At 37.0% G+C, this 16126-nt stretch overlaps 1 protein-coding gene across 3 annotated transcripts in view; it reads right to left on the reverse strand.

Moving 5' to 3' along the window:
• Nucleotides 1–1022: 1022 nt before the first annotated feature.
• The window catches only part of LOC129875192 (uncharacterized), a 42323-nt gene continuing 27219 nt past the window's right edge, over nucleotides 1023–16126 (reverse strand). For all 3 annotated transcript variants that reach the window (XM_055950635.1, XM_055950636.1, XM_055950634.1), the window contains 7 exons: nucleotides 15937–16059; nucleotides 8631–8714; nucleotides 2990–3174; nucleotides 2641–2779; nucleotides 2488–2547; nucleotides 1798–1881; nucleotides 1023–1520 (listed from right to left, as the gene is read on the reverse strand). In XM_055950635.1, coding sequence (XP_055806610.1) covers nucleotides 1413–1520; nucleotides 1798–1881; nucleotides 2488–2547; nucleotides 2641–2779; nucleotides 2990–3174; nucleotides 8631–8714; nucleotides 15937–16059 — 783 coding nt within the window. In that variant the 3' untranslated portion in view covers nucleotides 1023–1412. The remainder of the gene's footprint in view (nucleotides 1521–1797; nucleotides 1882–2487; nucleotides 2548–2640; nucleotides 2780–2989; nucleotides 3175–8630; nucleotides 8715–15936; nucleotides 16060–16126) is intronic.

The raw sequence follows: 16126 nt of genomic DNA on the forward strand, positions 1-16126 counted from the left end.
ATCTAATATTCATAATACTCGGCTTGTCACTATTTTGATTCAAAAGGTAACCGACGGTTTCTGACTTTCTCCGCTTTCCGCAACCGTAACCACTTATCATTCCGATTACTTCATCCATAAACCTTTTTTTTATTTCAAAAATAGTGATACGCTCTAAAAGAGTAAAGGAGAAGCTTCCATTCTAGAAACGGTAGCTTCCTGCCTCCCTCGGGGTGAGAAGTTCCCTAACTTTTCTAAAAGCCTGAGAAGGTTTGCTCAACAAACGTACAAAGTGGACTGCAGTTTGACTGACCCTCTCCTTCCCATTCAGATTGGATTGACCCAGAAGTACAGTAAGAAGGAATGGAGCCGCTGGAGAGACGTCTTTGACCTAGTGTAAACTTTTCATGGGCATCTTATATTCAAAAGGACTTACTCAATTCAATAGAAACTTAACTTCTACCCCATTTTTTTTTCTTTTCAAGCTAAATTGTTGGAATGGAGTTTTTATAGGGATTCAAACTTGTTAAATGCTTTCTAGTTAAATTGGGCAATCAAAAATAGAACACCTCATGAAATTTTACGTTAATATGTGATGCCAAATTTCCAAGAGAGAAAAATGAACCCTTTTATATGTATAGAAGACTAATGGGACTTCTAACCCTACTTATACATGTAATTCATGAGTCATCATTCCTCTTAAATTTGACATATGGAGGTGGTAGTTCCAAAAGTGGTGTTAGTTGCACAAACAATTTGTCAACCGAGGTACCATATTATTTCACAAATGCACCATTCCCGGTGGCATTACATTTGCTAATCTATTTTATACTACCTAAAACATGGCATTACATTCAAACGTGTAGATTCCATTTATGGCTTCGAACGAATATTCAAAACGGAAGAAAAAAAAAGAAAAAGAAAAAAGAGGAAATAAGAAATCTGTTGTGTAAGAAAACCTCAACAACTAATTGCCGAAGTATTCACAACAATCCAAATGAGAACAAATTATGCTTTTTATGTTCCACAGCTTCATCTAGCAATAGAAATTAAGGCCTCATTAAATTACAGCAGAAAAAAAAGAGACATTTATGATGTTTGACATTTCATTTTTTCCCTTGCAACAGAGCAAGAACTACAAAACTGAACTTTATGTTAATACACATTGCCATTCTAAAGCCTGTTTCTTCTATAGCTCTGTTCCTAAACCTTTCTCTGCCTGCTTTGTTACTAGATTACTCTTAACAAACCTTAAGAAGTAAAGCCACTCATTGTAACATTTGGGGTAAAAAAAGATATAAACCCTCCAAAAAAAATTATACATTCATGTCTCTACCTAAAAACAATTCTAACAACAATGTACTCCGTTAATTTAGAGTTGCAAGCCAAATGGTGGACTCACTAACTACCTCCTTCGCCAGTTAATATTGGACTCAAAAGCCAAATGGAGACTTTCTCCTACTTCCACCTTCACCGTACTGATCATTCCATTTTCTCAGTTCATTCATGCTTGCGGCATCATATGCAACTGATGGCCCCACCTGAGTATTGTGAAAATGAAACAACTTTAGAAAACCTTCAGGACACCTTCATGATCTTATCATCACGCTACAAACCAACTGTTAAAATCCATGATGGAAACAGAGAGCTAATAAATAAGATCAGCAGATACAATGCTTGCACCATGTAATATGAGCCATATCTGTTAATAGCACTTTGCACAAAATATTGACACTTTATTGAGGAACATATTGAAATCTAGCTTTATAAATTTAGTTTCAGTCCCTTCAGTTAGAATTCCCAGTTAAGATCATTTACCTTCGCTTTTGACTGAATGAAATCGTCTACAGTGAGAGGTCTTAACACTGGAATTCCATCTTTTCTACTTCCCAGTGATTCAGGCTGAGAAAAGAAATGGGAAGCCATTAGAAGAAGCATGACAACAACAATTTTTCATAATTGATTAAAAAGTAAATGGCAGAATATATCTCCGTGGAAAAGTTTCATTTAGAAAAAGAAATTCTTTGACAAGAACAAACACATATAAAGGAGTATAAAAAGGCCATGTAGAATCGCCACCTAAAATACGCTGGCCCAAACTTAATCATCCATTATTTATTCAGGTTAATGCAGGATGAGAACACTGAACTGCAGGAATGCGCACCTAAAATACGTGGTTTGGAAAAAGGACATAACAGTGTACTCTCATCAACACATAACATGATTTAATTGCCAGAGTTGAGAAAAATATTCACTGTTAAATAGGTAAAGATTTGGAGGGCACTTTCTGACACCACCATGAGAGATCAAAGTTGAAGGTTCGGAAAGGATGAAACAATTAACACCAAATTTAAGACCAACCATAACTACAGTAGCTTTCATGCAGCATCATAAAACTCATACATGGCTATCCTAATATGGATTCACTTCCCCAAGACAAAGGACAAACAGCCCTTGAAAAAGTGCTAGATATTATCACAGCAATAACCAATTACAGATTGGACTTACCTCCTCCTCTTCTTCTAGTATCTCTTGAACAGGTCTATAAGCTGCCGCAATGCACAGGTTCTGTAGATGATGCCAGAGCAAACAAATTTGGTGATGTACAAGACACATTAAAAACATGCCAGCATATAATAGTTTGACATGATAATCTGTTACCTTCAAATCACTGCCAGAATAACCTTCAGTTGCATTTGCAAGATTCTCATAGGGGAATTCCGACTCCAAATTTTCCCGAGCAAGAATTATCTTTAGTATCTTTAAGCGATTTGCTGCATCTGGTAGGTCCACATATATCCTGAAAAATAACCCCATAATTATCAGCAGCTTTATGTCTAAGCCTAGTTATGGTTTTCTCCAGTTCAGATTTGACATGAGTCCATTCTTGGAAAGGGATCCATACTAGATGCATCTGGTATTAGTGAAGCACAAGATTAAATGAGGAAGCATATGAATTTGTGGTTACAAAGCTTGAGTAACCATTTGCAATAATATAACAAAAAGATACCTTCTAGGTAAACGGCGAATAACAGCATCATCAAGGTCAAAGGGACGATTTGTTGCACCAAGTATAAGGATCCTCTGGTTCTCCTTTGATCTCAAGCCATCCCATGCAGCCATAAACTCATTCCGCATCCTTCTAGTTGCCTCGTGCTCAAATGAACCACCACGAGCACCAAGTAAGCTGTCAACCTGTTTTAATCCCACGCAACAATAACAGATGAAGAAAACACACCTAAAACATCTTATGTTGAGAAGTATGATCCAGTTTTAAGAGAGGAAGAAACACACTGACTACATACTTCAGCCGAGCATTAATGCTATGCAAAAGATTAAAAAATTTCACCATGTACTTGCTTTGTTTAGATTACTTATATCTTGCATTTAACGAGTTTTATATGATTGGGAATGTTTCATTAATAAACATCTCCACAAGCAACTACACTAATAGCACATGCTTTATGTGAATGCCAAAAGCACCCTAAGTTTGATATTTTCAGTTCTTCTGCAACGGGTAACAAAATCATGGCCTTGAGTGTCTAAAAGAGTAAACGGTTCTGATCTGGATAGATACGAAAGTTGAATGTGTACAAAGGGAAAGGGCCTTGTAAGGTTCTTTGTTGTGGCAGGGAGGGAAACCATCGCTAAACAAGGGACCCACTCAACATAGTACACATGTAAATGATGTGGATTGAATAATGATTGTAAGGAGATATAACAAAGCTGAGCATCTAACATCATAATCTTACAAAACATTTTTTTGAGACAAGTAACAGTTATATTCAATAAAAACGCAGCCACCCTAGAAAAAGGTGCTAAGTTGGAAACTTTACAAGCATCGAAAGGGTGTTTAAACCCCTGCCCAGAACCCTATACAATTATATATTGCCAATTCAATATAATAACTCTCTTACTTCCCCTCAAATGTTTACAAAACTAAATGTAAACAAAGTTTCTGACATCTTCAAATATTCCTAAGTTGTTTTGTCAACAGTTAACAACTTGTGGAATCAAAACATCCAAATTTAAGGCTACAATTCGAAAGACAAGTGACATTGCATCAACTGAAAGTCTGATTTGGATTAAAATAGATGCACAATTGTGTAGTCTTCCTTGGAATTCACTTGATCCTAAGTCGTTAACTTTGTTTCAGTCTTGTAAGACGTGTGGAACAAAGCCAAAACTTTGTACACAAATAACATACAACCCATTTACAAAGTTGTGTCAGATAGTGTTCATAGACAACAGAATCAACAAGACATGGCAAGTTATTTGGGTCATGTAGAATCGAAGGATAAATTTGATTCTCTTATACCTTTTACAGAGAAAATGGATGATCAGGAGACCAAATAGACAGGTTCTTTATGGTTTTGGCTTTGACTGGGTTGAGAGCAGATCTCACCTCAGTTCATCACCAAATCCTTTCTAGTCCATCTGTTCCTACCTAGGAAGAAGTATTTTCCAGATTACTGTGCATCACATCTGCACCACTAGAGGTAAATTCCTATGGTGCATCTATCATGGCTGTTCAAACTAACAATTTTCAAGGCCGATATAAAGAAGGAAAATGGAGGAACAATAAACATTGCACGCAATGTTGGGTTCTCCTCATACATTGCACCCATTGTAATAAGGGAGGACATCTAAGAGAGGAATGTCCACTTCTTCATGGTAAGCCTCCACGCAATAATGATCGTCCTCAAAATACAATAAATGTGGCTCATAATGGAGATGGTATTTTGCCCACACCAATACCTGATATCAGGGATGGATCATCTCAATCTATTTAACTAGAGCAGAGTACAATTACTACCTTCAATACCAAGCATCAAGGAAACATTCATCAACTGATTTTGACCATATTTCTGGTAACAAAAATACTCTCTCTACTCTTACTATCCCTTCTATCCTCTCTATTGTTACTTTGGCTGATGAATCAATGACTATTGCAACATATTGTGGCTAGATCAAGCGCAAAAGGGGAGTATCGACCTATGGCATTGGCTACATGTGAGCTTATATGGTTGAGACAACTTTTCCAAGAATTGGAGATGGGAGGAGTTGAACCGATGAAATATATTTGTGATAACCAAGTTGCACTATATGTTGCTTCTAATGTCATGTTTAATGAAAGAAACGAAGCACATTGAGATAAATCGTCACTTCATTCGAGAGAAGATTGAATCTGGATACATCGTCACGAGTTTTGACGACTCAAAAGCTCATCTGACAGACAAGTTCACAAAATCACTTCGAGAATCCAGAATTGATTATATAGTGGCAAGCTAGGAGCATATGACTTGTATGCTCCAGGTTGAAGGGGGGGGGTGCTAAATATGTTATAATTAGATAGTGTAGATATGAGAATATTCCCCAATCATATAATTAGAAGATTCTGTAATATTCTAATTAGTTTCCTTATTTACATTCTCTATAACAACAAGAACTATTTAATCCCATTAGTGTAACACCCCAAAATATTCTAACTTAGATCAGTCCAGAAAGCCCCAGAGAAAAAGTTAAGTTTTGCAGAAGGTAAGTGTGCAGGACGGAGGGCTTCTACGATTCGTAGAAGGGTCTACAGATCGTAGAAGGTCCCATAGACCCAAAGTCCCGAACCCCACCCTCAATAATATTTATATGAGCGATCAGGAAGACCCGTAGAAGGTTCTAAAGACCATAGAAGGTTCCATATACCCACCAGCATCCCTTCTAAGATTAAGGTCTACGACCCGTAGACGGGTCTAAGGACCGTAAAATGTCCCTTAGACCCAAACTTCAGAGACCAGTTTTCCAGTAGGCCTTCTACGGTTGACTTCTATGGCCCGTACAAGCTTCTACAGGCCGCAGATGGCCACCCATAGATGGCTTCTATCAGATTTAATGAAGGGTATTTGGGTCTTTTACCATCCTTTCCCAGTCCAAGCCTCAATGTTTTGGGGCCTAATTAAGTCCCTTATCAATGTCATTCAACCCTTTTCTCCTCATAATTACTCTCAAGACTTAGAGCAAGGTTCCAAGAGGAGAAAAGTTAAGGTTTCAAGAGCGTTCATCAAATTCGTCAAGTTTCTTCAAAAACATTGTTCTTCTATGTATGTAAGGCTACTCATAGTGTTGGACTAAGTTCGTCTCCATGCCCCACATCTAAATTCAGTCAGTAAGAGTTTAAGTTAGGATTCTCACCCAATCCGTATTGAGTTTTCAAATGAGTCATGCTTCTTTTCATTGAGTTTTATGTATGTTTATTGGGATTGTGTTTAATTATATAATTCTGATCCTTGAATTGTAGTTCATGCTCATTTCCACATGAACCCTAATCGAGTTGTTACATTGCTTCATATTATGCATCGTTTCAGTTAAAGAAAGAATTTCAAAGCCATGAGTAAAAGAAGAATTTTAAGGAAATTCGAGTGTCCCAAGTGCATTATTTGAATTCTGAAGCTTTGCATTACTAATTATTTTGCATGATTTTCAGAGTTTAAGTGAAAAGCATTATAAATTATTTTTATTTTGAGAAGAAGTTTGAGAATGAGTTTGAGCCAGTCAAAGTAAAGTTCAATGAGACTTAAGAGACGCATTTTGAGTATTTTACTCACAGTTATTATATGAGCATTAATGCATGTTTTTGGAGAAGTATTGAGCACCGATTTGGGTAAGAGTTATAATAATTCAAATCCCATAACCTGCACCGCAGCATAGATACGATCGTGTCGTTAGTTTAGGCGACTCCTCACTTCAGTCCCAAAAGAAGACTTTATTTAGATGGATCCATAAGTTGAGTTGTTGTCCTATACTCTAGCAAGGTATAGGATGGCTCTGGCAATGTGGGCAAGACATCGTATCATTACGAGGCTCACAGTGATGATCGTCGGTTAGAGAAACTCTCCAAGAAGTAAAGTATTTATTTTCAAATTCTACATACAAAATGCATTATTTTAGCTGTGAAGTTTTACATGTTTCACTTTATATTCATGCTTTACATTTCAGTCAAGTTATTATCATTGTTTACTTTCAATTCAGTTGTCATTTCATTCAGCCAATTTACATATCGTACATTTCATGTACTGACATCTTTCGATGTTGTATCATTCCATGATGCAGATACAGGTTTTTGAGATCATCAATTGGCGTTCCGATGAGATCACATCTTCATCAGCTTTTGGTAAGACCTCCTTGCTTTCGAAAGACTCTTCCACAGTTATTTATTTTAGTATTAGTGGTTCTTTTGAGGTAGCTGTGGACCTATTCCGACACCAATTCATAGTTATAGAGGCTTCATAGATAGAGTTGAATCAGTTTAGTTTTTTTTTTCAGAGTGTGTTTTGACATTATTTTCATTACATTTCAGAGATTATTTCAAATAGAACTTGAGTTTACTTTTAAAGTGTTTTAAATGCTCACCTTTTAAATGTTGTTGCTATTTGAGTTTAGTCTTCCCTAAGTATTCAGCCAGGCCAAGTGTCCACTTGGGACCAGCAACGGTTTTTGAGGGCTGGCCATGCCTAGAATGTAGACTCAGGGCGTGACAATTAGCTTCAGGGAATAATGAAGAAATTAACTCCCAAATTCTCTTTTCTTTCCTTCTAATTTCTCACAAACTTTGGAGACTAGAGTTCAAATCTTGACAAAAACAGTAGGTGATTTCTTCTCATCGGCCTAAGAATTTAAGGATAGAGTGTTACCCCATACCTATGATGGTATGAGGTAATAGGTACTGGGCGGAATAGTCAACATACGTGCAAGCTAACTCAAACACCATCATTATCAAAATAATAAAAGAAGGCTCTGATTATCTAAAGCTTTATCGAACTTGAAAGTGTCCGCACCAAGTATCTACATGCTTATCACACCCATTTGACATGTATATGTCAAGGTGAAAATGAAGAATCCATATGATCCAAACACACCATAAAAGATCCTCCCACAAGTATAGGTATCCGGCCAGCTTGCTCACCTTCACTATTACACCGGGTACCTAGATCCTCCCCACAAGTAGAGGTATCAGGTAACTCTGCGACAATAGTAAATCAGTTATTTCCTTATATCACATCCAAGTACAAAGCCAGACATGTTTACTGTTGCAAAACCTTCTAGTAGAAGCTTTCATTTTGACTGAAATAAAGCAACTCTGGCATAAAAGATCCAGACTTAACAGAGAAAGAAGCTTAATTTTAAGGGGCAACAGTGTGCCAAACCAGCAGAAACGGTTTCTAGATTTCTGTCGTCACAGGTGAACTGAGCAGTTTGTGTCGAACCATTTTGGTCTGAGCTGTAGAATGGTTGAACCAGAACTGAGAGTTTTAGACATTTGCTTTATAGAATGATCAACAGGAAAGCTGACCAAGTAATAGTTATATTGATACAACTGGGCTCACCATGTCTCACATAAGAAATGTTCACCTTTAGACCCTCGTGTAGTTTCTGAACTACAAATAAACAAATGTGAATCCATTGCTCCCATAATTAGAGGCAGTAAGCATATAATTCTACAGTTCAAAATACATTAGTAACTGAATGCTGACACAAAGAAATAATCAGGATCAAGCACACTAGGATTCTGTCAAGAAGATGAAACGAACATCCAGTTCATGGAAATGATGCTTAAGCATAATGAGTAAAAGTGGCATCACACGAATTAGGCGTTTTACCTCATCAACAAAAATTATAACAGGAGCCAGCTTACTGGCAAATGAGAAGAGTGCCTTGGTAAGCTTTTCAGCATCTCCAAACCACTGCGAAAGGAGAAATTAGGTAAAATATAAAAGTAGTTCAATAAGTTTAAGAGGAAGCAATCAAGCTTTCAGAAAATATGACTGTAAGCAACATCGAAAAGAGACCCAACACACATCCTTGAGAGGAAGAGGCAGATTGACAACAATAAAAATGCCTCAGTCCCAAACAAGCTTGGGTTGGCTACATTGACGACATGAATACTTTATAATTTTGTTTTGATAGGTAACAAGAATTTTCTGATGTAACATGCTTAAAAGTTAAAACAGAGTTCCAGTCAAAATATACCTTTGTATACTAAGAATTGCAAACTAAGACTAATTGCAAACGCAAACAATGTTCAAGTTACCACTAAACATTTTTGAAACCGGTAACTTTCTAGTTACCACTAAACATCCTTTCAACCTTTTCTGAATAAACTACCGGGAAAAAGATTGAAATACTGATGATCTAGAAAATTTAAACAAGACTCCTTTCTTTGTGCAATACAAACTAATTTCAGTCAATCAATTCAAACAGACGAGTATTATGCCAAATAAAAGAAAAAAAGTTGCAGTAACATTAGTACTTGCAACTCTGGATTTTCCTTCAAGAGAAGTCTCTAACTAATAATGTCATTACTATGATAAGATAAGAAAGTAATAAAAATTGATTTGACTCTTAAGTCAAAACCAACCACCTCCTTCACATCACCATTACCCATAAAGAACTTCAAAAAGGTAGGAAAGGCCAAAAAATGGCTAAACAGACATACATCTGTAATCCAGGACAAAAGGAGCTTCTTTTTTTTTTTTGGAAACTGGTAACTTTGTATTCCACAGCATTAAGGGCTATGCTCCACCTCCAAAAGTGTTACTTACAGAGAAACAAAAAAAAAAAACAGGAATACTTACAGAGCTCCAATGAAATTCACTAGTTGATTTTCTTCTTCTATATTCATTTCTTTACACCAAAAACCTAAAGTGGTAATTACTTTCCACTTAATCTTCTCTATAGTGCATTCTTTCCCTACAAAAATTCTCTGATTTCTCTCCTTCCATATGATCCACCAGATACAACTACCTAGCTGGTACTATTCTCCACCACCTCTTTTGGCTCTTGCTACCTCCCCTTCTGACCCAACAACTTAGTAGATCTGTTGTATGTTCTGGCATAATCCAATTAAGGCTAGCTAAACTGGTGAATAGAGACCATACTTGTGTTGTTAAATTGCAGTGGAGGAACAGGTGATTATTGGTTTCTAGAGCCTCTTTGCAAAGATAACATCTTGAGGCAATAATTTTTCCCCTCTTTTGAAGTGCATCATGTGTCAGGCTACCAACCAAGTGAAACACTTCACCTTAGTAGGGGCAACACACTTTCAGATAGCACTCCATGGCCCTGATTTTTTCCCTGCAGTTGTGGCTAGATCCCTCTTATGTACATTCTATTCACAGAGAATTGACCATCAATATGATGCCTCCACAACAATTTATCTGTTTCCACATTTAAGCTAGCATATCTGATACCCAGCCTGTTTCCCAGTCATTAAGAAATCTCCTAAAAGAAGGGGAGCCTTGGAGTAAATGGTAAAGTTGCTGCCATGTGACCAGGAGGTCACGGGTTCAAGCCTTAGAAACAGCCTCTGGCAGAAATGCAAGGTAAGGCTGTGTACAATAGACTCTTATGGTTGGGCCCTTCCCTGGACCATGCGCATGGCGAGAGCTTAGTGCACTGGGCTTCTCCTTTAAGGGGATCTCCTAAAAATCAAACTCCATCCTTGTGGAGACCAAACCTCTTGTATTTTGCTGTCAGGATTTAGACAAATTGAAAACAACCCAGGAAATAGATTTTCCAAGGACCCTTGACCAATCCAATCTTCCTTCCAAAACAAAGCCTTATTCCCACTCAGTATTATCAAAGGCGAAAAGCGCAAAAAGGCTCTAAGGTCCGTCGGGGCTTTAAGTATAAAGCACAAATAAAGCGTGGACTTTAATGAAAAAAGGCGCAAAGGGAGAAAAAAATACAAATATATATGTTTAGTCCAAGACTAATAATTATAAAAATGAATTGACAAATATATGCCCAAAGAAATTCAAAACAAATTATGATAAAGTGAAATATCAATTGTTTAGTGTCACTTCTTAAGAAGAGACTCATTAGCAAGGAAAAGTTTGCCTTAGAACCTTGATGACAACATTGAAGTGCACATAAAGAGAGCCTCGCTTCAAGGCTTAAGCGCGCCTTTTACTACACTGTTCCCATTGCCAACCTCTATCCTTACATTGTCTCTGAAAGCCAGCCATAGGGTTCTTATAGTTCTCCATAATTCCACACCATATGTATCTGTCACTTCCTATGAACACCACTGACCTTCCTGACCATACTTGTGTTGAATGACTTCCTTCCATAGAGCTTGATCTTCCAAGTTGTATCTCCATAACCATTTGGTAAGTAAGTTGTTGTGTAGCTTTAAGTTTCTTACTCCCGAACCCCCATATCTTTTGCTTTGCTGAACTGCCATCCATTTAACTAAGTTGAAGCTCTTCTCAATCTTGTTACCTTGCCAAAGGAAATTTCTCCTCAATGAGTCTATTGCTTCGACTACCTTGCTGGGAATGGGGAAAAGTGATATCGCATATGTTGGCAAAGAGTCTAGGACAGAATTGATCTAAGTAACTCTTCCCCCCGAGGATAAATATTGGAATTTCCAAAGTGCCGGTCTCTTCTCTGATTTCTCCAGTATACCATCCCAGATACTAGCTGCTTTATGTTTAGCACCCAGTGGCAAACCTAGATAAATTGTAGGTAACCTCTCTATCTTGCACTTCAAAATATTAGCCAAAGCTTGAATCTATTGGACCTCTTTAATAGGAAAAATGCTACTTTTTCTCCAATCAACCTTTAGTCCGGAGCATGCCTCAAAAATTACCAGAATAATTATGATGTGACAAAGTTGTGCCTGCTTTGCTTCACAAAAATATATTATGTCATCAGCATACAATAAATGAGTCATATCCATCACCTCATTAGCCCTGTTTTTTTAATCTGAAACCCCTAATCCAATTGTTTAAAGAAGCTCTCCACATCAAACTGTGCAGCCCTTCCATAGTAATGATAAACAAGAAAGGGGACAGAGGGTCCCCTTGTCTTAGTCCTCTTTCAGCAGGAAAAAAACCTGCAGGTTCACCATTTACTAGAATGGAGCTGGTGGTTTTACTACAAAACTCAATCCACTTGAGACATACCCCTAATCCAATTGTTTAAAGAAGCTCTCCACATCAAACTGTGCAGCCCTTCCATAGTAATGATAAACAAGAAAGGGGACAGAGGGTCCCCTTGTCTTAGTCCTCTTTCAGCAGGAAAAAAACCTGCAGGTTCACCATTTACTAGAATGGAGCTGGTGGTTTTAATACAAAACTCAATCCACTTGAGACATGTAGGGCCAAACCCCATTTGTCCAAGAGTGTTGATCAGGAAGTCCTAGTTAAGATGGTCATAGGCTTTTTCAATATCCAGTTTGCACATAACCCCTGACACATCTCTTCTACTCATAGTATCAATACATTCACTAGCAATTAGAGCAGCATCCATTATTTGTCTCCCTTTAATGAAAGCCATTTGATTTTTGTTGACTAGCTAGTCTATCACCTTCTTCAGCCTTTCTGCCAACACTTTAGCAATTATTTTATAAACCCCAGTGATAAGACTGATTGGTCTGAAGTCTCTTAGATCATTTGCCCCCACTTTCTTTGGAATTAAAGCCACAAAAGTGGCATTGAAACTCTTCTCAAAACTTTGATGGCAGTGAAAGTTTTGGAAGGTCTGCATCAGATCTTCCTTTATAGTTTCCTAGAATGCCTACAAAAAGGCCATGGTGTACCCATCAAGCCTAGGTGCTTTATCACAAGCACACATTCTGATCCCTTCTAGCACCTCATCTTCACTGAATTCTCTAGATAACCAGTTTTGTTCCTCCATTGTAATTATCTGAACATTAAGAATATTTAGTGAGGGTTTCCAGTTTTCTGCCTCCTTGTACAGAGGGTTGTACAAATCCACAATGGAACTCTTAATTTCCACCGACTCAGAAGATAACTCTCCATTGATCATTAATGACTCAATGGTATTGATTCTCCTGTGAGCTGTAGCCATTCTATGGAAGTACTTTGTATTTTTATCTCCATTCTTGATCCACTGAATTTTGGACCTCTGTCTTCGGAATATTTCTTCATTTTAGGCAACCTCCTCATATTCCATGGCCAGATGTACCTTTAGTAGTTGTTCGTCATCAGTAAGAAGTCTAGCCTCTTGAATAGCATCCATGTCCCCTATCTGGCTCAAAATTTGCTCTTTTCTTGTCTTCTAGTTCCCCCTATTCTCTCTGCTCCATTCCTTAAGCTTTGTTTTAAGCAGCCTCAACTTAGTAGCTAGTTTGTAATCAAGTCTACTTGACACTTCAAAAGAGCTCCACCATTCATGTACTTTACTTTTGAAACCCTCTACATTAAGCCACCACTTTTCAAACTTGAAATAAGATCTCCTGAAGGCCTCATTCCCACATGTCAAGACGATGGGGTTATGGTCAGAACCCAAACTATGCAGGGTACATTGCCTAATTTAAAGGAACATTTCATCCCATGGGAATGAATACAGAAATCTGTCAATCCTGGAGGCATTTCTATTATTTGCCCCTCCTCTCCAAGTGTATGATCCCCCAAATAAAAGGGGATCAATCAGCTCCAATTCACTAATACATCTTGACAGATCCATCATGTCTCCAGAAAGCCAAACACAGTTGATTTTCTCCGAAGGAAACCTAGTAGTATTGAAATCCCCACATACTACCCAGGGCCCTTCACACAGACTCCTCATAGCTCCTAATTCCTCCCACAACTCCCTCCTTTCATTTCTATCACAAGCTGCATATACTGCTGTGAGAAACCAAGTTAGTTCTTGGGTCATTCCGCACAATTTACAAGTAATCGATTGGTTCCCATATTCCACAATCTCCCCTTTCCATGATCTTTTGTCCCACATAACTAAAATCCCAACCTTACTGCCAATCGCTTCCAACCATATTCCCCCCATCCACCTATTTAACCCTAAATGATGTATATAATCCCCCACTGCCCCATTTAACTTGGTTTCCACCAAAACTGTAATATCTACCCCCTTGTTCCCTTATCATCCATTAAAAAGACTAAAATCCCCTTGTAGCTAAGACACTTATATCTTCTTTAGTTCAAGAAAAGTTAGCTTCTAACTAGGTATTACTTAATGCTAACTTAACAAGATTTCATTGTCAGACTTTGCATAATGTGAAGAAACAGAAGGGACACATTGACATTCATTTTACACTTCTTAATTCCAGCAGTGATATCATGCAATTTGTTTATACATCCAATGAGTTCGAGCATAGCTTTAAGTATTTGGAATGTTTGGTCAAATAATAAAAGTTAAAGCTCGTTTCATAACTGTCATATTTTTTAAATTTTCCAGAAACACTAGCTAGGCTCCAGTGTGTCATATTTGCCTTCAACAAGGATTTGAATTTCCCACCATTAATTTTATCCCATCTACAGATAACAGGAGACTTGATTATCCCTACTTTTTCTTTTTTTCTGATAACTGAGACAACCCCGAGACCCAATGATGCACAGTCTGAAAGTCGATAGGTAATGGATCCACCGCTCAACCCTTCTCCACTCACATACCGGGCTTTTGTCTACGGCAAGGTTGGCTCAAACACATGACTGTATTACCCATATATTTTTACATTCTATGTCACTTGGCCAAGTGTATAACCAAAATGAGAATCTTACCCTATTTCATCCATTTTCCATATAATTTCAATACTTGGGAAAAGGCAATAATTCCTTAATTTGTAATTATGATTTCCATTTTTTATGCTTAAATACTGATTGTGAATGATACTAATGTTTATCATCATAGATTTAAACATTGTTGGGTGAATTAAAGTGAAAATTTAAAAACTCATTGTTGGTGTTTCTAAAAGCTTGAAAACTCACAAATGGGTTTTGAGATTTATTGAAATTTTTGACATATTGATGACTTTGGTTGGTTGGGGATGTCGCTCTGTGGTTAAAATTTGAAGCTATTCCATGAAGATTTGAGCTATTTGGTGATGTTTTTTACCCATTTTGGATGGAGTTTCGTAGGTTGAAGTTCGTAGGAGACAAACCTCAATTCTTGTATCTGTTTGTATAATTTTGTTTAGTAGTGTAAGAGTGCATATAAACACCTCTTAATACACTATTATACACTTTTATAACAGACTTACATTATTTACACGTGTATAATATTGTTTACCAGGTGTAAAAACATTGTTACGAAAAAAAGTTGGTTATGTGGGTGTAAGCTGAAAACATGGCTATATGGGTGCAATACATTTTGTTGAGCTATGTTTTTTCGGAAGAATCCCTTTTTTTAGTATAAAAACATGTTAACATCAGAATTATGCTCTGCTCTAAATAAGAATTTTAGAGCATGTTTGGATTGGCTTATTTTAAGTGTTTTTAAGCCAAAATAGTTCTTGGGCTCTTTTGGGGTGTTTGGTCAAGTTAAAAAAGTGCTTATATGCAATTGATTCTAAGCTAAATGATAAAAATAAGCCAAAAGTCATAAGCTAGAAACATGTCAAAAAAACAAAAGTCAATCCAAACAGGCTCTTCTTTTCTGATGATGATGATTGATAACAAAATTTACAATACAGTACAAAAGTTGGTAATTATTTTGACCCATTTTGAATGGAGTTTGGTAGGTTGAAATTCGTAAGAAAAGAAACTCATTTTTTGTATTTGTTTGTATAATTTTGTATAACAGAAAAAAAGTGTGTAAACATCTTTTAATACACTATTATACACTTTTATACCAGACTGACACATTATTTGCAATAAGTGTATAATATCCTATAATATTGCTTACTAGATGTATAAACACTATTGCGGAAAAAGTTGGCTATATGGGTGTAAAACTGAAAATATGGCTACATGGGTGCAATGTATTGTGTTGGGCTATATATATTTGAAAAAAAATCCCCTTTTTTATTTGAAGTATAAAAATATGTTAACATCTGAGTTATGCTCTGCTCTCTAAATAAGAATTTTAATCTTCTCTGATGATAACTGATAACAAAAATCACAAGACAAAGTACCTAACAGGAGATTTCCCCAGCAAGATCTAATGAATTGAAAACAAAGACGAGTCATTTTCTCAACTTACCTTTGATGTAAGGGTTGAACCAGTAATACTGATGAAATTAGCCCCAGCTTCTGTTGCAAGCGCCTTAGCAACAAGAGTTTTTCCAGTTCCAGGAGGCCCAAAGAGTAAAATCCCCTTGCAAGGCTGATTAAGAAAAAGATTAAATAACTAAACAGTACCTAAACCGTCCTATTTTTCTTTTTTAGGAGGG

This window comes from Solanum dulcamara, chromosome 11 (genome assembly GCF_947179165.1).
Source record: "Solanum dulcamara chromosome 11, daSolDulc1.2, whole genome shotgun sequence".
Classification (NCBI taxonomy): Eukaryota; Viridiplantae; Streptophyta; class Magnoliopsida; order Solanales; family Solanaceae; genus Solanum; species Solanum dulcamara.